Below are 23,573 nucleotides of genomic sequence, written 5' to 3'. Positions count from 1 at the left end.
CATTATTACTTTAATCAGTTGGAGAAGTTGGAGAAACTTGTAGATGTTTTCATTGACGGGAACTACAAAATATTACAATAAGAATTCTTTCTTAGTTTCTACAGATTAAATGAGGCAGAAAACCCTGGCATGCATCGCTCTCTGAATGAGCTGCATGCACTGGCAGCATAGGACTTTTTCGATCAGCAGAAAACAACTCGGAACTCATTAGTTGATGAGCATGTTTCGATCTTTTGAAATGGAACATTATACAGCAGGTACTTTGAATTCTTCACTCAGAATTCAGTTGACATCTGCGAAAGGAGTTCTAGGACCCGGGATCTTGATTTCCATTTGGCTCCGTTTTAATTTTTTATCAGATGTACCGTCTTCTTTGACATCGAAGGAGCTTCTCATCTCCTCGATAGATTCCAAGCTGGGGACAGCTATGACTTGTTTCTTGGTTGCACCGGCATGCTTATTCACCTGTTTAACCATACCAGCAAGCGATGATATTAGGCATGCAACGAAGTTGACCGTTTACTATTAACAAATCACATCTCATTCATTCTAGGTGACGACATACCAAATAATCTTGTACAAGGCACTTTTCTGCTTGATTTCGTATAGTTGATATACCATCACCATGCTTCTCTTGTACTGATTTGAGTTGATCCACACACACAGCAGTCACGGAGTCTATTTCCTTTGTCTTTTCATAGTCCAGCATTAGCGAATCTGCAAGTTTTCAAATCACCAGTTAGGCATTGGAAGAGTGGATTATATTGTATAGGGAGTGAAGCACTTAGTTTGTCGCATAAGTAAATTGAATACCATTAACGCATGACAATGTGTCGGTGGCTAAAGCATTGAAATCTGAATCCACACGGGAAGATGCGGAAACAAACTTTTCATGTGCAGAATGATTAGCAGAGATATTTTCCCTGTTCAAAGCAAGGAATTGAAATTTCAATAGAGCATTGGAATGGTACAACAAACTATGACTTCACAGTAGATTCGATATTTGCAAAGGACGGAAACTCACTTCACAGTAGATTCGATATTTGCAGCACTGTTCTGATTAAGAGTATTTATGGCTGACTGGGCATTTTCCCACTGTTTGCTAGAGTAACCCACTCTCTCTGAGCTGCATATACCATGAGAAGGAAAAAAGTTAAATGGAGTGATAAATTGATAGGGGGAAACCCCTTGCAGCATGTTACGCATGCTCAACGTTGCATAGGGTACTGCAATATTAGAATATTGTGCGCTCTCATTTCCTACACAAACAGAGGATACAATCTTTTTGCACTATATTTTCAGATTTGATTCAAGGTTAAAAATAAAATAAAATATAATTTGAGAAGAAAATGAATAAACTTACCACTCTTGAAGGCAGTTTTCCATGATTGCCTGAGATTCAACTGCTGAGAATGTGTCTTTCATAAAATCACATTCCACCTTTCTGAAATATTCGCTCAACTCCTTCCTAGCATCCGTTGCCACTTTTTGCATGTTAAACATTGCCTTTTGCAACCTGGTGTTCTCTTCTTTACTCCTTTCCTGGATCTCGGTTGACGCCTCCGATACCTAATATTTTTTCCCTAAATGTCAATTGACAAAAATACCTACAAACTACTCATTCAAGTGACAAATAAAATCAAATACTTACCATAGAGGCTTTCTTAGATGTCAATGTTCCAATTATTATTGCAATTTTTTCCATAGCCTGTTTTTCCTCTCTAGAAGCTTCTTCCTGTTTCAAAGCAATGAAAGTTCATCGGTCGTTCTTATACCATCTTATCAAAACACACCTGTAGATTTCGGGTTTACTTACCTCAAACATTTTCTCAAAATTCACCAATTGGTTGACTCGTTGAATTTGGGTTTCTTCAAGATTTCTCATGACTTGACAAGTGCGGTCCTGGAGGTCATCAAAAAAGTTCCCAGTGGCCTTCGAAATTACTTGTGCTGACATCAAGCTCCTTTGCAATCCCTACAGTTTTACTCAAAGATTAAGAACCTCTAATCATTTTCAAGTGCAAATTGTAACAAGTATGAATTAAACCTACCTCCTCTTGTTGTTGAGCGGAGAAAGCCAATAGCTGTTTCTGCTCATCAAGAGAGTGCTGAATATCTTGGATGACCTCATTGGCTTCCTTAACCGCAGTTTCAAGAAACTATAAAGACAAACATTTGTACAATGCTCAGCTAAAAAATCAAGAACATTCTATGAATGTTATATGAAACTCTTTGACAACCTTCGCAACAGCCACTGTCTGTGATAACGTCTTAGCATTTATTTGCTCCAGGTCACATGATGCTTTCTTTTGTAGCATGTTGGCCAGCTCCTTCAAGGCTGTTACTCCAGAACTATATGTCTCTGTTATCTTCTTAATCCTGGATTCCAGCACCTGTGCTGCCTGGTAATAGCAATAGTTTTAATAAACAGATAACTATAGTAAATCTATAGTACATGACATAACGAAGTCTCTCTTACATCACATTTACTCGCAAGGTATGACTGAACATGTTCCTCCATGCATCTTAGTTGATACTGCTGTTGAGAAACAGACCCTAGGATGGTCTTATGCAGGTCTTTCAAACTCCGATCAAGCTGAGAACCAAATGCCATAACCAAGCTCTGATTTTCTGCTTCCATCTTGTCTTTCTTATCTGCAGAAAGCAAAAAGCACTTGACTTGCGTGTAGTTCACAAGAAGGGATTTTGGATGACATGTAAAATAAAACTACAATAATCATCTTTTCTTTTCAGATGTATTCTGTTCAGCCAGAAAAGTAAATAAAACTACAATAATCATTTGCCAATTACCGAAACTGCAGGACACAAGTTACTTTTCTGCATGGGGCATGCTTATGACCTTGCATACTGAAGTTCATTAACCATACCTAATTTTTCATAGAGGGAATTCATTTCCTCTGATGCATTCTTCAAATCACTGCGCAACTCCTTTGCCCGTCCAATCAAAAGATTTTCTGATATAAAGACATGCCGCCATTATTTCAAATAAAGAGAGCTTTTCAACAAATATGAGAAAAGAGGTACAAAATTTCTCAATAATATCTCAATTTCCTTACCTGAGAATAGCAATTTGGAAATGATACGCTCCTTCTCTTTCAGGGTTGAGGTGGCTATTTGGTAATCCTCTTGAAGTTCAAGCAAAGCCTTGTTACAGTTATCCAGACTTATCTGAAATAGACGAAATCAAATTCCTGATAAGATGCATAAACTGAAAATGAGTCGAGCAATAATGTAGGTATATGATGCAGACCTTGCAGTCCTTGAGCTCACTTTGTAAATCCTGCTTCTGTTCTTGTTCACTGATATAGAGCTCATGAAAACTATTCGCTTGCTGAAAGGAGAAGTGAGTTCGATGACTAAGATAACATAGAAGAATAATTAACTGAGGAGAAAGCAAAATGTACCTTTTCTGTGGAGTTGAGGTCATTCTCCAATTGCTCTATTCTCTCAATCCTAGCCTGCAAAGTTTTCACATTTTAAACGATGTACACACATTAGTACAAATGCAAAGGGGAACTTTATTCAAACTGTATGTATACAGCTTAAAGAAGGACCTTTTTTTCAGCTTCATCCTGGACAAATCTTTCATGCGGAATATAAACACCATTCTTTTCCCGTGCCGCTCGGATATCTGCATTCAGCTTTGAACAGGTTAAAATTAAATTAATCACCAAAACAAGGTTAGGCAATTGTCATCCAACCTTCTTTCATTCTCTCAATCTCTGAATACAATTCCTTGAGCAGCACAGGCTTTGACATTTTCTGGTTTGCCTGCACGAATAAACTCCATCATCATCATAGTCATCACATAGAACAATACATTTCAAGAAACAAAAGACTGAAAGACGAGGACAAACCTCGGGTTTGTTTTTAATGTTCTTGGCACGATAGGCATAATCCAGTGTGCTTAGAGTTTCCTCCATGCATGAAGCAGTTGGAGAAATTGTGGCAATGATGCAGGTTTTTGTTTTCCCTCCCAAAGAATCTCTTAAAAGTCTTGTAAGCTTACTGTCCCTGCAAAAAGAGTCAGCACATTAAATTAAACATATAGAAAACAGAAAGAAAGATAGTGAACCACCAACTGTTTAAATAAAGTCTATATATATCAGGACGTACCTGTAAGGTATATGAGTGGAATGTTCCACTAGTGCATTTATGACGCGGCCCAGCGTGAGCAAGCTCTTATTTATTTCCCCTGCTTCCCTTGCACGTCCCTACAGTTTTAAGCACACGTTATATCAAACTCTGATATACAATTCAATATTATTGCAGATTCATTTAAAGCTAACTTAGGGGCTTATCATTTTTTCGATTGTCTTTAAGACAGCACCTGTACTACTAGAACAGCATAAGGCGCCTAAACATGTACAAACGCAAGCAAATATACCATCTGGACCTGATTCTGGCTGCAATTCCAGTGACTAACAAGATCATGTTTACCCAGACAGCAAGCTTAAGCTCAGAAAATTTATTATAGTACCTCTCGTGCACCTGAACGAGATATGTTTTCCGATCCTGCCAGATCCACTAGATTAATTTTGCCACATTTAATTAGCTCCTCATCACCAACTGTTGCTTCTTTTATGTGGACAGTAATGGAAAAGACAGAATGAGAGCGACTGCAAACAAAGAAAAAGGGAGAAGTGTTAACATGAAGTGGTCCTCTGGAGTCAAATATCTTTTTGGTGACTGATGAAAACATACCTGCTGCGCTTGTTCATCAGAGTGTCTGCTGTACGCCTTTTGGAAGATCCTCGTTCCAAGAGACTATAAATTTCATTTACGCTATACACATATTCTTCTTCAAGGCCTCTTACTATTACACAACCCTTCCCATCCTCCATCAACGAAATAGATTTCTTTTGCCTGTCGTCTGCAGTTCTTGGATTCTCATCAGGAGCTAGTAAATCAGTTATTTCTTCATTATATATTTCCAAGAACGTTACTTTCACACTATAGTCAGCATCTTGTGCTTCAAGTGTATCAAAAATTTGACGAATAGCCCGTGGAATAACACCAGCCTCAGTAGGCAAATTGCCACTCTACAAGAAACAATATGTGTACATTACGCTTGCCATGAAGAGAGAAGATATCTTATATTGTCAGTCAAAGCAGGTAGATGACAACATAATCAATATAGATTCTATACCTTATTTCTCATCCCACCTTCCATTGTATAAGTTTTACCAGTGCCAGTCTGCCCATAAGCGAAGACAGTGCAGTTGAATCCATCAAGAGCTTCATTAACTATCGGGGAAATGGCCTGCTCATATATTGATTTTTGCTGTGCTTTTGGTCCAAAAACCTAGCAAATTGTAATAAAGAAGAACACTTTTTACATGTTGATCATAAAAGAATGTTATGAAGTAACATTATCAGAACGGAGACTAAAGAAGCATACCCTGTCAAAAGTGAACAATTTATCGACTTGCTTATTATTTAGACTTTGCATAACAGTGACCTCTCTTTTCTGTTCATTACAGGATACCACCTTCTGGACATTCAACTTTTGCTCTTCATCACTTAATGGCCTGAAATCAAATCAACCCACGAATTGATCATTGAAATTTCAGGTCAGAATTTGAACCATCAACTAAAAAAAGGAGATTAAAACTTACCTGCATCTCAGCAAAACTTGCACGTTAACCTCTTTATCCTTTTCCTGTCGATTTGGATTGTACTCAAGAGTTTTGCGCCGCCTTTCGGGACGAGGAGTAAGAAAAGGAGAAGGGGATGGTGACACCCCCATCCCAACTTTCCTAGTGTGATCAGGGGTAAGTGCCATCACTTTTCACTCTTCCCAAACCTAAACCAACACCAACATACTTCATCACAATCAAAGCATATAAACCAAATCAACTACACAATCACAAAACCCTAACGCCCTAACCAACAAATTTAGAAACATTTCATGATGATTAATTAACTTAATTTTAACCCTAATCAGCAATACCAGAAGAAAACCCTAAATTCCGTCCTTGGTAACAAAATCCTTGCATTAGATTACAATTGAATTGGGATCACAAGTACGAAATTACCTCAGTGATTTTGTATATCCTGACGAAGCCCGACTCGATTCGCTAAATCAAACTCAAAAGTTATGAAATTTTCTATCAGAGAGAAAATTAGCTAGGGCTTGGCGATCGAAAGGGGAATCGGAGAAAGGAAAGCTTTCTTCCGTCTTTAGAAGAAAGGAAGGCTTTTGGGGTTTTCAGCGAAATTGAATCGAATCGTAGATTTGAAAAATGAGGAAGAATGGTGGTGTCTGTTTCTCCAACGGCTACCTTGCACTTTCGTATGGGGGGAAGTGGCCGTTGGGGCCAGACGGATTTCTATGGCTTTTTCAAACTGCGTGGGGCCGACCCGTGAAAATTCAAATGAGGCGCGTACGTTAACTTGCGCCTTTGGGTGAATTTAAAAAGTGGATTTCCAATTTTACCCAAAAATGAAAAAGAAGAGTTTAGAGAGAGAGCCTTCGTGTTTTGCGGTCGGATATGCGACACCAAATTTTAGATCAAATTTGCAAATCAAATGATGTATCACAATAAAAAATAAGTACGTTAATTAATATTTTAAAAATAATTTAATTATTAACAATCACATCATTTGGTTTCTTTAGCATTATCATTTGCAGTCTCACTATGTAAGTTTGTGGTGTTCTCCTGATTTGTGGTCGATATGTATTGGTTGTAATTGTTAATTTGATAGCTTAATGAGGATTTATTCTTGGTTAAGTTTGATCCTCTGCAAATCATGTTGGTTTTAAGTTCGGATGATTATGTTGGGATTGGTCACTAGAAAAGGTTTACCATATTTGATGTTATTTTGCTTTTCGTTGTGATGTCTATTACAATTGGATTGAAGAGCCTATTATTTTATTCGGATTGTATTGCCCTTTTTATTGAGAGCTACTAAACTCATCCCGTTGTCTTATTTCCCCACCGACGTTATATTTACACCCACTATAAAAAGTTAAAAAATTAAAATGTTATTTTTCCACCCACTATTATTCCTAAAATAACCCTATATATAATTAGAGATAAATTTCTCTTAAAAAAAATATAACCAAACCTTCTAAAAACCAGAAGAAAAAAAAAAGAAAAAAAAACCATGTTTCCTTTCCAAATTCCAATTTGAGTGTCCTTTTTGAGATGCATAGCAATTCGCATTGTCATTGACGTATAGTATTGTCTAGCTGCTCATCATCAATTAATTTATCTGTCCGCTATTTTCAACTTTAACCATGAAAGAATAGTTGCATCGAAGCCTGCTAACCTACGCGCCGCTGCTTGGATACAGCAGCAGCAGAACCACCTCGCCGAGAAACAACGAGCTGTCAGCAAAAAGGAATAGCAGCAGCAGAGAGACGAATCGCGGTGGTTGCTGCAATGCAGGAGCGCCAGCAAGATTGTGAAGCCGATGGTGGAATGATGAGTTAGCGTTTAAGGGAGATAAATTTTCTAAATATAGCGTGATAGTTATCACTTCCAAACTATTTTTTTCTTTTGTATAAAAAAAATTAAAAAAAAAAAAGAAGAAGAAGAAGAAAGTAATGCAAAAGGGGGTAACTAAGTCATTTTACAAATGGACAAATTTGTAATTAAAAAAAATTATAAAAAGGTGGGTGGGAAGATAAAACATGAGGGTGAGAATAACACATCTTTTTTTCTTTTGGTCCAATTTCAAGTAGTATTTGCTCATTGTAATTTTATCGTTTCAATAATATTACAATATTACATCATTCCTTATTAAAAAAATGTTAGAGTATCTCCAAAAAAGATGTTAAAAAGTCCATATCAACAATGACAGTAAAAAGGACAACATTAGTTTTCTACCAATTATTATGTGGCATGATGTGGATTTGAGAACAAAACTTAAAAAAAATGTAATGTTATGGAGACTAAATTTTTCTACCAATTATTACGTGGCATGATGTGGATTGGAGAACAAAACTTAAAAAAAATGTAATGTTATAGAGACTAAATTTTGTAAACTAAATAATATGAAATTTGATTGAATTATTATTTAAACGTTAATAAACGTGTTGCCACATAGGCTTTAAAACTTACATTTTAGTTTAACATCTCCTTTATAGATGGTCTTAGAGAAATCAGTCTAGATTCATCATCTTGATTTCTCCACCATGGTTCTCTATACTTGTAGTTACCACTAGCCTAATTATAGAAAACAACAGATTTAAGCACTAGACTAAATATAGTTAATCATCATTGAATATAACTTGGGATTGTAAACTCAATCGTTAAGCATTCATAATTCTACAAGAACTTTCATGTTGAACTTACTTTAGACATAAATGATGAAAATCTAATAGGATATACATACGTTTTAATTTTAGCCCAATGATATTTTAACACATGTTTTATTACTTTAAAAAATAATAGACATGTTGATTAATTTTTTTTTTGGATGAACTTAAGTACTCACTAGTGACTAGCCTATATATTTACTTTTTGATTTTTGTCCAATGATGTTTTAACACATGTTTTATCATTTAAAAAAAAATAGACATGTTAATTAATTTTTCTTGAGCTTTAAAAAACAAGAAACATGTGTTAGTATCCAAATGTATGAACATATGTCAGTATCCAAATGTATGTGCACATTATTAACTCATGGAAGCTTCTTTTTTCTAAATGTGGAATAACCTCTCAACAAATTATATGTGCGGAATTACACAATTAATCTCAATATCATTGAAATTAGTTCAAAACGTTAAGATTTACCGTAACAATAATTATATTTCGTAAACCACGAGCCGGTGACCCAGTTGTAAAGAGCGAATTGCGAGGCTTCTTTCAAATTAAATACTTGAGGTATTGGGTTCGAAACCCGCTGCTGGTCTGGAAGCCAAACTTGTGGCCAATGGTAGACTAAAATGCCTCTATGAGTTTTTCCAACTCCCGAAATGGATGGATAATCGTGACTTGTCACCAGTTGTCTTTTTTTTTTCTCTTATTATGAGTTTACATATATCAGCAATTAATTCTCCACTTGCAAATGAACCATCGTACGAAGCAAAGCTATAACATAAAAGAGCTGATTCATGTCGATCAAGTAAAAAGGCTTCAAAAATTATCAAGATGAATGATGGTTGCAAGGCTTATCTTATGTAATTTGAACTGTCGTTCAAGGTTAAAGTAATGATTAAAGGAGGTGTGATTTGGCTTGGTAAAAGCTAACTGGGCAGTTGCCACACGAGGAGACAATGCAGGATGGCCCGAGCGTGGAGCGCCATTGCAAACTTGATAGGACATCATTATGATGAAACCGCATTAAACTGAATAGGAAAAGGCAGTATGCGCGATTGATTATTAGTCGTTGTCTTAATACCATTTCGTTGTTGAGCATGGTTATCAAACGATCCCTAACTTAACTCTAGGCTGCATGGATGATTGAGTTGTTGCGCATTGTGATTGTGAAGCCCACTTGTATCTACGGCTCGCAATCATCCATGCTCACGCAAATTACCAAGCCTAGCATAATTCTAGACTAAAAGGTACAATGTGAAAATGGAGTGCGAGAGGCTTGTTGCCCAATTGATAATGAACATTCACCCCCGCACTCAGAATCCTGAGTTCGATTTTCTCTCTTTAATATTTACTTGTATCAAAAGTGTTGAATGGCGTGTCTCTAAACTATTAGTTTATTTTGAATTTTTATCACAACTGGTTTTTGAAATTAACCCATATCACTAAAATGATTTTTGAAAATGAAAATCAATAAATGTAATCTCTCAATATGAGTGCCGCTCAATGTAGTATTTCTTTTAGAATTTCATCAAAATTTCTTTTAGAATTTCTCTTATATTATTAAAAACTATATAAAAGTTTAATCTAGAATCATTTAAAACTAAATTCAAAATGATTAGATAAAAGAACAAAAAGCTGTTCAACAAAATAAGAAGCCCCGGTAGAGAACAACGATGTCAGGGGTGCGGTGCAGGTCAGAAGATAGTGGCTGGGGTGGGAGAGATGGCAAGGGAATTGGCAAATTAAGAAGCCCAGGTCCTGATTATTATCATCGTCGTAATACACATTTCACGCGCACCGGACGCATCCGTTGCGGCAGCTATCGTCCTGCTCCGGCTTCTCGGGATGCAGAGCCCTCGCATACCCTCTGTGGTCGGCCCGGAAGTTACTCTTGATGGTGGTGCGAGTGGACAAGGGTAGTCGCGGTGTTTGAAGAAGAAAATGTCGAGAATTGTTGTTGGCAGCTGGGTTTCGAAGAAGAGAGAAGCCAAGAAGATGACGTGTTTGTACTCGTTTGTACGTTTTTTTAAAATAACTGAAAGAGTTTTAGAGAAACATAAGCACTTAAAGTGCTTTCCACAATAAACACCAATGAGCTATTTCACTTTTAGGGCTTTTTCCAATATTTACCTGCATTTTTATAAAAAAATTGTTTTCAAAAATAATTTCACCAAATCTTTTAATTTTTTATTTACTCATTTTGAATTTGGTTTTAAATGATTTCAAATTAAATTTTTGTGTAGGTTTTAATGATTTGTCTATGTGGCAATATCTAGTAAACTTATGGGTCTACATATGTGCTAAATCAACACACTAACAAAAAATTTAACAGAATTCTAACAAAATGACTACATTGATTTGCAACATCTATTTTCAAGAACTACATTGATTAATTTTCAATTTCAAAAACCATCTCGATAGTGTAGATCAATTTCAAGGACCACTTATGATAAAAATCCATTTATTTTTATACTAGTAGTATTCCAACTTGCATGGAAAACAATTCGAACTTGAATACATAAGAAGAGCACATCTACTCTAACCAATAAGACTCGACAACACCTGCCCCTAATTATTATTTAGATGTAAAATTTTGGATGGCCATTTGGCTCCCATTACCATTTCGTTATGGAGCCCAAGTGTAGGATGCCATTGGAGGGATTCAACTTTCATAAAGCAAACGCAGATGATATATTGAATGTCTCCGACTCCACTGGTTTCTTTGACTTGCAATTCTACATAACTCAGATGAATTTAAATTACAAAATCTATCTTCATTTCTTCATACAAACACAACGCAGTGAAAAGAATCATAGAGGCACTGATCCGTAAAATACGACTTCAGCCGGGCCTGTCATGTAGATGTGATTGTTCTCCTCTCTCCACTCAATCTGTAATGGCCCTCCTGGTAGATCAACCGTGCAATTCTACGTCCAAATGATAAGCATAAAAAAGATTAGCGAAGTGGACAGCAAGTAAAAGAAACTACAGTAACAATGAAGTGATCTGGAATTTTACGATAGATGAATAAGCAACAGTCAAAGACACTAAACTTTCCCCACATTACGTTTAGGAAATCACGTGGCTGTTGAGTTGTTAGGCCACATGTATCCGACTACCCACCCCTCGTTTTTCATGGTTGGTACCGCGCATGGGAGGGGTATCGCGCTTATAAAAGTGGAATAATTTCATTTTCATGTGAAAAAAATAAACCATCTATATTAAATTCTTTTAATATATCCAAAAAAAAATATGCCAAAACTTACTCGCTCAGCACGCCCCTCAAGAACTGCGGCAACAACTACAGCACAAGCACCAGTTCCGCAAGCAAGTGTTGCTCCTGCAATGAAAAATAATTATACTTCCCATTAAAAAAAACTGGATTTGGTATCAGATCAAGGTATAATAACTTCTTCTTTGGTTGCAACAGAACTAACCTGCCCCACGCTCCCAAACACGCATCTTTAGGTGTGAAGGAGTGAAAACTTGCACAAATTCTGTCAATCACAATCAAATGGAAATTGTGAATACAAAATCAACGCTTCAGAACAATGACAAATTAAGAACAAGACAGGACCAAAGGATCCAAGAACTTTGATTGAAACCAAATATTTCATTTGCACTAGAATATGTAGTATGATCATTATCGAATCTTGAAACTGTGTCTCAAGCTCTAAGCAAGATTGGAGAAGGAAAAGCTTCAAGCACCCAATATCATATTTGGATTGCACATCGCATGAGTTCTTTTTACAATTTTAGGCAGTTCAGCATAGAAGCTATGAGTAGCTGTTTTCGAATAATATTCCACTCTAACTTTGTAAATTCAAAGACAAGGTGTCAGTGCCGGACAATTTTGTGAGTATGTCTTTTTCAAAGTATATCTTAAAATACCCACTGCAAGCAAGCACTATTCCAATAATTTTAAAATGAAGGATACCAGAAATCTCAAAGTTCAAATTTATGCACGGTCAATCATCTGTCATGTCAACAGGTGTAGGCAATGGATAAGCACCCAAAAAAAAACCTATCATCTGCAGCATGTAATAGTGCTCTTACTTAACAATATGCCAAATCTAACTGCTCAAAAAAAAAAAAAAAAAAAAAGCATTTCCACAGACAAATAAATCCAAACCTGTGTTAGTTCGTGCAGGAAACACCTCATGATTCTCAAATTTGGGACCGATGTCAGCTAACATCAATTCATCAACCTTCATATTCTGTTCAATTAACAAAAACATGAAGTCACAAGCAGAAACTACGGATTTTTTGAGCGTAGTCATTCATGAAAAGTTCCAATGTTTTGAAAAGGATGTGATATGCTGGACGAAACTATTAATCAATCATCTTTATTCCACCCACATTGTGTCATTCATTTGAGATGGAACAGAAGCATTATAGAGAAGACAATTGAGAAAAATGTCTGCAACATAAGCCTTGCAAAAGTGAATATGTTCCCAGTTATTCATAAGAGTGAATATGTCCCAAGTTATTCTAGCAATAATTACCTGGCTTCCTTCTGTACCAAAAGTTACACAATGAGGATTTCCCATACTAACACAAGTTACATTCCAGGTTACTCCATCTACATCGAGACCCGACTTAACGACAGATTGATCTTTGTTTGCAGGCAGTCTTGTAGGTACATCTGATGCCTTAAGAATCGGTTCCCCCATATCAACTTTGACCTGTAATTAAGAAAATTGATGTCTGCTAAGGTCAAGATAAACATCCAATACTTAACACATGATGAAGGCATCCAGAGAGGCAATTAACATTGTCATAAATTTTTCAAAGTCACATGCTTTGCAAAATGTTAGACATCTCAATCCGAAATACTTTACTTGAACTGGAACATAATATAAACAAGAAAATACCTTCCCATCTTCTTGAATTTCAGGAATAATTAGACCGGCACCAGTATGAATCTTAAAGCTGCAATTGTTTACATATACCGTTAGAAATTTACACCCATTTGTATGTGCCTAAATAAATTTCACTTTTTGATGTTAAATTCAAACAACAACTAAAGCAAACAATGCAATATACAAGGAAACATTGTTAAACAAAAACAATAATCAATATATGGAATCAACTTTACCATACCTATACTTTCCCTGCAAATTCTCCAGCTCGGCAATGAATCTGGCAAAACACCGGACTCCATTACCACACATCTACAAACAAAAATTAATATCAATTTCCAAAATTTAATATCAAAGTTCAGAAGTTTGAAATGCATGACTCATGCACAATACTGCCATTCAATAAAATGCAAAATGTTCATTGCCATTTCAGACCGTCTGCATTCAATACAATGTGGCAATCACTCATCTAATTAACATTTCAAACAATCAAGTAAAGGGGAAATTTGGAAATGTAGCCATTTTAGAGATCACCTATTGAAATATAGCCTACATTTTTCATGTATTATAAAACTAACCAAAATTGAAGTTAAAAAGACTTATTGCCCTTAGTTTAAAACTTTCCCTGCTTCCAGAATCGTACGTGGTGTTTTTTTTTCTTTCTAAATCTTCATCCCCATTGTTTTTTTTTCTTAAACAAAATTCCTCCACAAAATGCACCAAACTAGTCTTGAATAAAATACTAACAGTCCAAACACGGCAAATGTAGATAAAGTGGTAAATGTAATCTCATCACTTGTCTGCCTTAGAGACCTTTGCAGCAACTTGCCCTGAGACGACCAGTCCCCCTAGCAGCAATGAGACCAACCTTCTGCCCAGGAGGAGCGTCACGCCTGACTCTTGTAGCATGTCCAATATGTGGTGATTACCTCCTCCGTGAGGATGCTTGACAGCCTCGACTGGGTTCATAGCCACACCACAAATAAGATTTCAGAAAACTTTTGTTAGTTTTGACTGTTTCTTCATCTAGTATTGCGACTACTGCTTGGCGTGATCACTTGGTTCAATTACGTTTGGGTAAAGCGAAGTTCGGTGGTGGCGTTTCAATGGAGATGAGGAGTGTTAAGAGACAGCACGCGAGTGTTAAGAGAAAGTTAAGGGAATTAAGTCTTTTTAACTCTAATTTTGGTTAGTTTTATAAAAATTAGAAAATGTAGGTTATATTTCAATAAGCGATTTCTAAAATGGCTATATTTCCGAATATCCCTTAAAACCGATATTTAGGAAAATGTGATTCACCTCGGGCTCGCTCCCATCAGAATTAAAAATCCTCATGGTATAATCAGTGCCATTGATGCCCGGCAGTGCGAAGATCACTCCGTCGGCACCAATCCCAAAGTTCCGATCACATAGCTTTGCCGCCTGCTCCGGACTAATTTTAGGCTCCGAAGCACCTCTGTTATCAACCTATCACTCGCAATACCAGACAATCAAAACAAAGAATCGATAACAACTAAACCCTAACTTCTTCAATGCCAATAAATTTCAAAAATTGCAAAAAATCCAAAACATTTCAGAGAAATTGAATACCAGGATGAAGTCATTTCCGAGGCCGTGGTACTTGACGAAATGGAGGAATCCGGCTTCTCTCCGGTCGAGAAAGGCAGCGGGGGAGGATTTCTCGACGGCTTCGACGCTCATGGAAGAGGAGACCGCCGACACACGGAGAGTAGGAGCTCTCGGCGAGGTAGCTGCAGAGGGAGAGTTGAGCTTCAGGATCGGAGAAGAAGGTCGACCAGAGGCGGTGAGGAAGGTGAGGGATCGGCGAGTTGGGGAGGTGAGAGGCAGTGAGATGGCGGCGGCTATGGCTCCCATGGCTCTGATGGTAGGCGTAGCGGCTCACAGACTACCTAATTGTTATTTACTTGCCGTTGGTCGTAGCAACAACGTGTTCAATTGACGTGCTGTACCCACTTTCTAAAATTCCCCGCCGCCCACCGTCCCCGTTAGGCTTTTGAAAATTAAAAAACAACGCTTAAACCTGCTCTTAAACCGTCTACAGACTCACCTAGCCCGGCCAGACCTGCCTAGGCATCTGCATAGGTCACGATTCACTTAGATAGAAAATAAATCACTTTTATTTTGTATTTTATTTTTTTAATAAATTGTAAGAGACATATTGCATACTTAAATGAACACATATTATATCATTGTTCCCCATGTTTTTATTATGTTTCAATACTTTGTAATATATATGTCATTCTATTTTGTAGTTTATGATGAACTTATATCTCTACTAATTAATAAAACACTCATTGTCAACCAAAACCATATGAAATTACCAGTTTAACTCTCTAATTGAAACAGAACATGAATAAAAAATATGGGGCATAAATGTAATTTCACACAATCAAATTGTACTTTTTTTTTCAAAACGTCACTTACATGTAATCGTAACATATTTCTAATTAAAATAAAATAAAAAAAATAAAACTTCTCACTCTCACATTCTTTATCACTCTCTTCCTCTCTCATTTTATTTCAAAAACAAAAAAAACAAAAAAAATTCTCATACAGTTTATGTGTGCCCATATGCTAATATATTTTAAGTATAAGTAGACACTTATTTACACGAAATATTATAAATTTACTTAAATTCACCAAGGCCCAGTTTAGCCATCTAGACGCTAGGTCGCCCGCCGTCTGACTAAAGTCTAGTGTCTTTTAGAACCTTGATTGTTGTACCCAATGTTTTCACCTATTTCTAGTATGGCACTGAAAATTTTCATTCTAACTTTCTTACCCCTAAAGTTTTATAAATTGTCAATTAGATCCCCTCGAAAGTTACGCTAACTGGGCATCAACTTATTATTTCTACTGGGATGGATTTTTGTCCTAGTACTACTAACTTTTGTGTTGTTGGAATTGGCGTGCCAAAGTTGTTTTCCACATTTGTGCCTAATGGGATTATAAGAGAACCATGTGAGTTGTTTGATAACAATTTCGTTTTTAGATTTTAGTTTTTGTTTTCACTCGTCTACATTCTTGCAACAAGTATTTCTTTGTAATTTATCAAATATACGTTGCTATATTTTAAAACTCTCTTGCTTCAGTGAATAATAGGTATTTTTTACCGAAGTTGCATGACCGCGAAGAACTAAAGGATAATCGGCATATTCAGAAACTTTCACGAGCTCGCTGATGATCTATCTAACCACTGCTGCACTGTGAACTATATACTACCATACCACACGTGATTGATAAACGGCTGTTGTTTGTGAGTAGCAGTAGTTTTGTCCTCCATATTTATGGATGGCTCGGCTACAACTAGATGTTTAGGCCTATAAGTATTAATTTTGGATTTAGAGTTTCAGCGGTATATCTGTTCTAGTCAATGTGACGATTTAAGATTTTGGGGGTTAGTATATCCGCTGCTATAGCCCATGCGATGGAAAAAAAATGCAGTGGGCTATATAAAGTGTTAAGCATCTTTCTTAACTGTCGATGTAGGACCAAAAAGAAATACGATTTGCTAATGAAATGGACCTAGTGTGCTTCATTTTACCATTTAGCATCATTTTTAAGCTCACCACAACCCTTTTTTCTAATCAAATTCTGAGTTTAGATTATGGTACATAATCTATGAGATAAAACCAAAGATTATTATAATTCGTTCTCCTCAAATTTGGAACTGGTTTCACCTCTCTAACAAGTTAAAACACAAGAATTAAAAAAAAAAGGTTAAATCCTTCTCTTGCATTCCAGTTTACAAGTCCATCTATTTTATCGAGAATATACTACTATCTTCCAGTGTATCCTACACACATTGTTCCAACAATTTCATTAAAATATAATTTCATTGAAAATTTTACTTTGTTCTAGTGTATCTAGTACACATTTGCCAACAATTTTCTCGACTAAAATTAAAAAAGTTGACTACCAGCATATCCGATGTGGGATTGAGGTTATGTAACACGGAAAAGTGACTATAGACTTCTGATGTGAGATCGTTACAATTTGGGTTGATCAATTTTCAATTTTCTGTGAGTGTTAAAAGTGAATGAATTGAGCTTAATCGCCTTCTCAAGTACAAGATCCATCAGTAGTAGTTCATCTTCTTTGGCACTGAATCCCAGAAAGTCAACGCTCTTGAGGTATCTGAGCTGTGAGGTGCTGAACCTGACAGAAGAGAAGTCCATCCAGAGATGAAAGTCATGACAGCAATGGTGGAAATATGGGCGGGGGATGCTGTTGAGGTTGCTGTCAATCCGCTTACTCGTCACAATGAGAGGAAGAGTCAGTAAAACTGTAAAAGCATATATATTCACAAACGAATATTGAAAAACGAAGTGATTTCCGCACATCATGTTTCTCTCTTTACACACATATGTTTATTTCTAGGCATTAGATTGAATAAATATAAGTATTGGGTACCAAAAATCGTTTATCTGTTAAAAACTAGAACACTTGCCTCAACTAACAACTTCTCCAACAAAGGACATGCATTTAGGAAGCAAGCAATGGAGTCTCTTTTGTTCTTGTTGATCAAAGAGTCTACCCAAGTTAATGACTTTAGCTTGTTGAATTGGAACTCAAGATATCCAAAAATCACTCCACCTGAACACAACCACTTAAACAAAATATAGCACAAGGACGATGACTTTTTACGTGTACTAGACAAATTACAATTTGATATGTATGCAAAAAAATTTCCTATTGAGATTTTAATAATGAGTTGTTTTTGTATACGTGTCAGACTGTGATTTATGTACAAGGACAATGACTTTTTATGTGTAAGAAGCCAAACAATGTTCAATCCAAAGTACATTATAAGCATACCTCAAGAATCCAGCCACTTGTAGTGAGAACCTCAACATCCTTGACAAAAATTAAGATATTGGACAGAAATTCATCAAATTTAAACTGATCGCTGCCTGGTCCATGTTTCAAATCAAGCACCACATGAACCAAGCTCATTACATCCCTTAACCTAACAATCCGAGGAAGAACACCATCGTACCAAAAGGACTTGAGATTGTTTGCAGAAATTGTAATATAAACCATGTCTGAACAATCTTCCACCACCAAGTTCTTGAGGCTATTTGTTTCTACATCAAGGTTGTGCAATCCCATGCACTTCTCAAGCTTCAAGCTCTTAAGAACATGTCAACTGGAGAACAAATCCGACACCAAAGTTCCAGTGAGGCTAGTAACTGATCTGAGATGGAGATGCTTCACAACACAAAAACCATCTGTTTAGGTTTTTGTCGAGGCATAAACCCTTCAAATCTTTCGCCATATCATACCAAAAGGACTTGAGATTGTTTGCAGAAACTGTAATATAAACCATGTTTGAACAATCTTCCACCACCAAGTTCTTGAGGCTATTTGTTTCTACATCAAGGTTGTGCAATCCCATGTACTTCTCAAGCTTCAAGCTCTCAAGAACATGCCAATTGGAGAACAAATCCGACACCAAAGTTCCGGTGAGGCCAGTAACTGATCTGAGATGGAGATGCTTCACACCACAAAAACCATCTGTTTAGATTTTTGTGGAGGCACAAACCTTTCAAATCTTTCGCCATTTCCAATGATTCAAAGAACTCGAGATGGAGCTGTCTCTCAACTCCCTTGGTGGCCTTGGCCACAGTAATCTGTGCGTCTTCACTGCTTGCAACAACATTGAGAGAAAGCTTCCATTGCTCAGGGAAAACAAAAGACTTCATGTAAGTTCCCATAACTTGGTACCAAGGTTCTAAAAGACTAGGGACTGGGGCCTAGCGCCTAGGCGGCTAGGCGGGGGCCTAGCGCCTAGGCGGCTAGGCGGGGGCCTAGCGCCTAGGCGGCTAGGCGGGGGCCTAAGCGGATTTAAGTAAATCTATATATTTCGTGTAAATAAATGTCTATTTATACTTAAAATATATATAATTTTATCATAACCTACAAAATAGATTGACATATATATTATGAAGTATTGGAACATAATGAAACTATGGGGAACAAGCATGTAATGTGTGTTCATTTAAGTATTCAACAAGTCTCTTACAATTTATTGAAAAAAAATAAAATGCAAAATAAAAGTTATCTGTTTTCTGTCTAAGTGAGTTGCAGCCTAGGTAGGTGCCTAGGAGGGTCTGGGCGGGCTAGGCTGGCACCTTAGTAAGTCTAGGCGCCCTTTTTTAATTTTCAAACCTCTAGGCATTAATCGCCTAGGTAGTCGGCCTAGGCGGCGTTAGGCGGGGATTTTTAGAATAGTACTTAGTACATCTCTTCATGTTTTACTGGGTTTCCTTCAAGATTTGTTGGGTTTGCGTCAAAATTCAAACTTGCTTCAATTGGAGACCAAAGGCTATTCCAATGAGCTGAAAGAGCACTTGTTCTTACTGCCTCTTTAAGTAGTGGGAGAAATGAAATAATTTTATGTCGGATAGTCAAATGGAAAGCTGCTGATCAAATCAAGATTTTCCTCCTCCATGAGTTCGATCTTTTTTCCCTACTAAAACCTAACTGTCAAAAAATTTAGATCAACAAAAATTACAAAATAATGTAAAATCAGAAACAAGAAATGAATATGAAAATTTATCATGAAAAAAAATGTAAAGTTAATACCTCAGTTGTGAATGCAAAAACAACTTCTTTATCCTAGTGTTTGTATAGAGAGCTGGGTTGCTACCATTGACTTACATGGACAATAAAACTTGAAGATATAAAAAGACTAATGGATAATATATATAATAATTTAGTTAAAGAGAATAATGGATAGAAATGTTGTGGCCTATATTTAACTGAGGGGTACGACATGGAGAGAAAAGAGAGTGGAGAATAGACTTGAGGATTTGTGTGTTAATTCCCCAATCCTTGTGCCTTTATTTATAGTAATGAGGAGAGAAACTTGCTCTCCAAGTAATACAAAGTCTATTAGGAAAGATCTTCTAGATCTCAAAGGATTCCTAATCTATCTCTACTTCGGATTTACACAATCACAATATGTATTAGAACATATGTCACAACACTCCCTAGAAGCAGTTGATGAAGTCATCTCGTCTAGTCGGCACAAGTAGTGAATGCAAGTCTCAAAACAAATGGAAGAATGCATGGGTAGTAAAACTCACAAAACCTTGCTATGACAAAACCCAAGGTGAGACAAAAGCCCATAGTCAAAGGAGAAAAGTAAGAAGTTGCATTCAGTCCAAACTATACGTCTTCAAGACACAAGTATAACGTATACAATGGTATGACCAACCCAGGATAGGTGCCTCGTCAAAACCTAGTCAGGTAGCAAAAACTCAGTGGGAAAAATGCTCTTAAGCGTAGAGAAAAATAGTACATAAAGGTCAAGTGAGTATATTTCTGGATATTCTCCCTGAGTTTGACAGAACTTCCAAATGAAACTATAAGCATTGCAAATGAGAAAGTTATGCATACCAATTCCTTGAACAAGTTTCTGGAAGGTAGACTTCAAAAGTGACTCTGTGTAAAGGTCAGCAAGATTGTCTGGGATCAGACTGCTTGACTTCAATCTTCTGATGATCGTGCTGATGTAGACACAATATGCTTGGCATTGACTTATTGGACATATCATGATCTGGTTGATACATGCGGTGTTGTCTTCATGGATCGTTGTTGGGACTTAACGATGGATGAAAATCGTAGGGAGTTTGAATATGCTCAACAAGAGTTCTTAAACATATCTCTCACGTGATGAGATATAGTGAGTCTTGGAACAATTCAAAGGTTTTGCAACTAAAGGTCTATATTAAGGACCTCCAAGATATTGCAGTGTTCTTTAATGGTAAAGACATAACCATTCGGGAACTTACCTTGTGCGGTCAGATAGATAGTCTGATTCGGTAAATCTCACAAGGTAGGCATCATTTTAAAGATCAATGGGGTGTGATCTATTCTGAGATGCATAGGGATAGATAAGCCCAAATATGTAGTAATGGAAAAACATATTGAACACCAAATTTGGTGGTGGCGTGTAGGTGCAATGCTGCTTTATGCCAAAAGATTATTAGCATATAAGATATATAATCAAGTTCATTGAGCTAAGTACAACAAACTCCAATTATATTTAGATATGGTTGCCTCACGTTCCAATATAGAACCTTATGCTCTATATCCTCCATAAAGGTCTCATTTGCATTTAGCGTACAGACGATCAGGATATACTCAGATGTAACACCTTCTGGATCTTGTTCGACTTTAGGTGCAAGTTAGTTTTCTCAACTTTAGCCATTTTGGATTTTGAACACGCAGGGGCATATATCCCTAATTGAACAAATATTCACTTAGACAAGTATACCACATCCCCCCGGATAGTTCTGCATTAGCATAGTGAAAGCCTAATAAGAACCGAAAAGGTGTTTTTGTGGTCTATAACTATTTGAATCAGTACATGTAAGTCCTTTGGAAGCTTTATGTCAGCTTCGTATCAGGATCCTAGAGATATTACAACCATGTTTGTTATGCTGCAATCAATCACATGACTCATAAGAGAAACCTTGCGCCACAAGGCGTCATGTCACACTATTTCATTCATCTCATTTGTCATAGATTGATTCTTCTAGTTGACCAATCAGTTCTATGTTGACATTAATCAACGGAATTAATTCTTCTAGTTGACCAATCAGTTCTATGTTGACATTAATCAATGGAACACAATTCGTTATCGTCGCTTTTCATTTATATCGGTAGTAACCATATAAATGAAACACCATATATGATAATTTCTTTCTAATTCCATATCTCATCCAAACTAGTATACTGGACCAAGAACTTTAGGTCTCGAGAGTAATCTGGATTTAATCTCATGAGATGAAAGGATTGAGATAGCGATCGAATGACGGATTCGTTCTTGCCACGTTTCTCCACTTTTGGAGAGGTGAATCATTCGAACTGAATGATTTGCCACACTTCTGGCACATGACAAATTGATTGGCTAGCCACCAATGTACAAGGATCGGCCACAATAGTGGCGTTCCTATTTTTGGGACAAAGGTTTGTCATACATTTGATACACATCTTTGCAGGCACATTTATAGCTGGTATATGTGATCTCGTCACTTTTGCTAGATCAAATGAAGTGTCTTGTTATACTCTGACGATCTAGATTAGGATCGAGATGATACATAGTGGGACGTTCATGATAATTCACATCATTCTTTTAAGAATGTAGACGTTCTTATCTCCCCCTAATAACAGGAAGATTGTCTCATAAAAGTGACAATCCACAAAACGAGCAGTAAAGAGATTGTTTGTCAAAGGTTCTAAGTAACCAATATTAGAAGGAGAATCATAACCGACATAGATTTTCATCATTCCCTGAGGACCCATTTTATTTGTATGTAAGGGTGACACAAATGGAACATAGACCGCACAACTAAAGACGCGTAGATATGATATGTCGGGTTTGTATCTGGTTACCAATTAACACACGCTTTATAAGGTTAGGTCGTGACGGGCTTCAGGCAAACCAACATGGTTGCTTGCAATATTGCATGGCCTCAAATAGAGATCAGGAACTTGGTATGTATGACCAATCAACTGTTCAATCATTTGAATGCGTTTAATGAATGCTTATGTTGGGTTGTGCTGGGTATGAACATTAGGTACTGGATGCTCAACTTCAAAACCCAACCGACATGCAATATGCATTGAAAGTTTTCGATGTAAATTCTCCAACTTATCCAATCAAATAGATTTGATCAAATAATCAGGGTAGTGAGCCCTGAGCTTGTTAATCTGAGCCACCAGTATAGAGAAAGCAACTTGAGGACAACAGCCACACATGTGACCAACGTGTAGAAGCATCAACCAATACAATAAAGTATCTAAATAGTATGCATGGTGGTTGAATCAGTCCACAAATGTCCTCTTGAATCCTTTGAAGAAAAGATGAAGGGTGCTAAGGCATGATACGCCTCAAGGTATGATGTCTTTACTTCTAGTAAGAGGATGCCCAAAACGACGCATCACAGATCATCCTAGATATCCTAAACATACATCCATAGCGAAAATTCCTTTGGAATCTCGAGCTTCTGGCCGGCCACATAATGGGCTTGAATGGGTGTAATCCACTTATTAAGCATTCAATCTTCTCTTGAATACACTTCTGGCTATATTCGTAGGAAGTGCAATATAGTAATATGCTAAGGAATTTTCTCCATTTTCTACATTGGTTTCAATATGGTAATAATGCTCTCAAATATCCTTAAAACTCAAAAACGCATTCTTCCAGAATGAAGTGAGTATAAGGCTTCCCTTTATGGTAAAATTAGTACCACTGAAGAATATAGGGCATTGCCATGCCCTACAATCAGGTTGGATAAGCTTGAATGGTTGTCAGGGGGTGATTAGGTATGAAGTTAGCATAGAACCTGACAGCTAACTTCTCCACAAAACATACCTAAGCATGAGT

General features: G+C 36.8%; 3 protein-coding genes across 3 annotated transcripts; all 3 read right to left on the bottom strand.

Moving 5' to 3' along the window:
• Positions 1-27: 27 nt before the first annotated feature.
• LOC126594600 (kinesin-like protein KIN-5B) lies at positions 28-6,332 on the bottom strand. The gene is made up of 24 exons (XM_050260977.1): positions 6,060-6,332; positions 5,640-5,827; positions 5,423-5,552; positions 5,171-5,326; positions 4,726-5,063; positions 4,502-4,640; positions 4,138-4,235; positions 3,879-4,035; positions 3,723-3,792; positions 3,576-3,652; positions 3,426-3,479; positions 3,272-3,352; positions 3,078-3,189; positions 2,889-2,975; positions 2,480-2,655; positions 2,241-2,402; positions 2,052-2,159; positions 1,817-1,975; positions 1,652-1,735; positions 1,364-1,569; positions 1,025-1,126; positions 814-923; positions 566-717; positions 28-465 (listed from the first exon to the last, which is right to left on the bottom strand). Exons 2-24 carry the CDS (start codon positions 5,804-5,806, stop codon positions 283-285), a joined length of 3,108 nt encoding a protein of 1,035 aa, XP_050116934.1. The 5' UTR covers positions 5,807-5,827; positions 6,060-6,332; the 3' UTR covers positions 28-282.
• Positions 6,333-10,958: 4,626 nt separating this feature from the next.
• Positions 10,959-15,180, bottom strand: LOC126594010 (diaminopimelate epimerase, chloroplastic-like). Its single transcript, XM_050260208.1, has 9 exons — positions 14,744-15,180; positions 14,453-14,620; positions 13,395-13,465; positions 13,166-13,223; positions 12,797-12,976; positions 12,424-12,508; positions 11,729-11,788; positions 11,558-11,631; positions 10,959-11,218 (listed from the first exon to the last, which is right to left on the bottom strand). Exons 1-9 carry the CDS (start codon positions 15,026-15,028, stop codon positions 11,102-11,104), a joined length of 1,098 nt encoding a protein of 365 aa, XP_050116165.1. The 5' UTR covers positions 15,029-15,180; the 3' UTR covers positions 10,959-11,101.
• A 1,983-nt stretch (positions 15,181-17,163) lies between these two features.
• On the bottom strand, positions 17,164-18,286 carry LOC126592228 (F-box protein At2g39490-like). The gene is made up of 3 exons (XM_050257952.1): positions 17,993-18,286; positions 17,654-17,783; positions 17,164-17,459 (listed from the first exon to the last, which is right to left on the bottom strand). Exons 1-3 carry the CDS (start codon positions 18,284-18,286, stop codon positions 17,164-17,166), a joined length of 720 nt encoding a protein of 239 aa, XP_050113909.1.
• Positions 18,287-23,573: the final 5,287 nt, after the last annotated feature.

The sequence above is a fragment of the Malus sylvestris genome, chromosome 12, assembly GCF_916048215.2.
Source record: "Malus sylvestris chromosome 12, drMalSylv7.2, whole genome shotgun sequence".
NCBI classification, from domain to species: Eukaryota; Viridiplantae; Streptophyta; class Magnoliopsida; order Rosales; family Rosaceae; genus Malus; species Malus sylvestris.
Note: the sequence above shows the minus strand (reverse complement) of the source record. Positions and strands in the feature narration are given on the sequence as shown.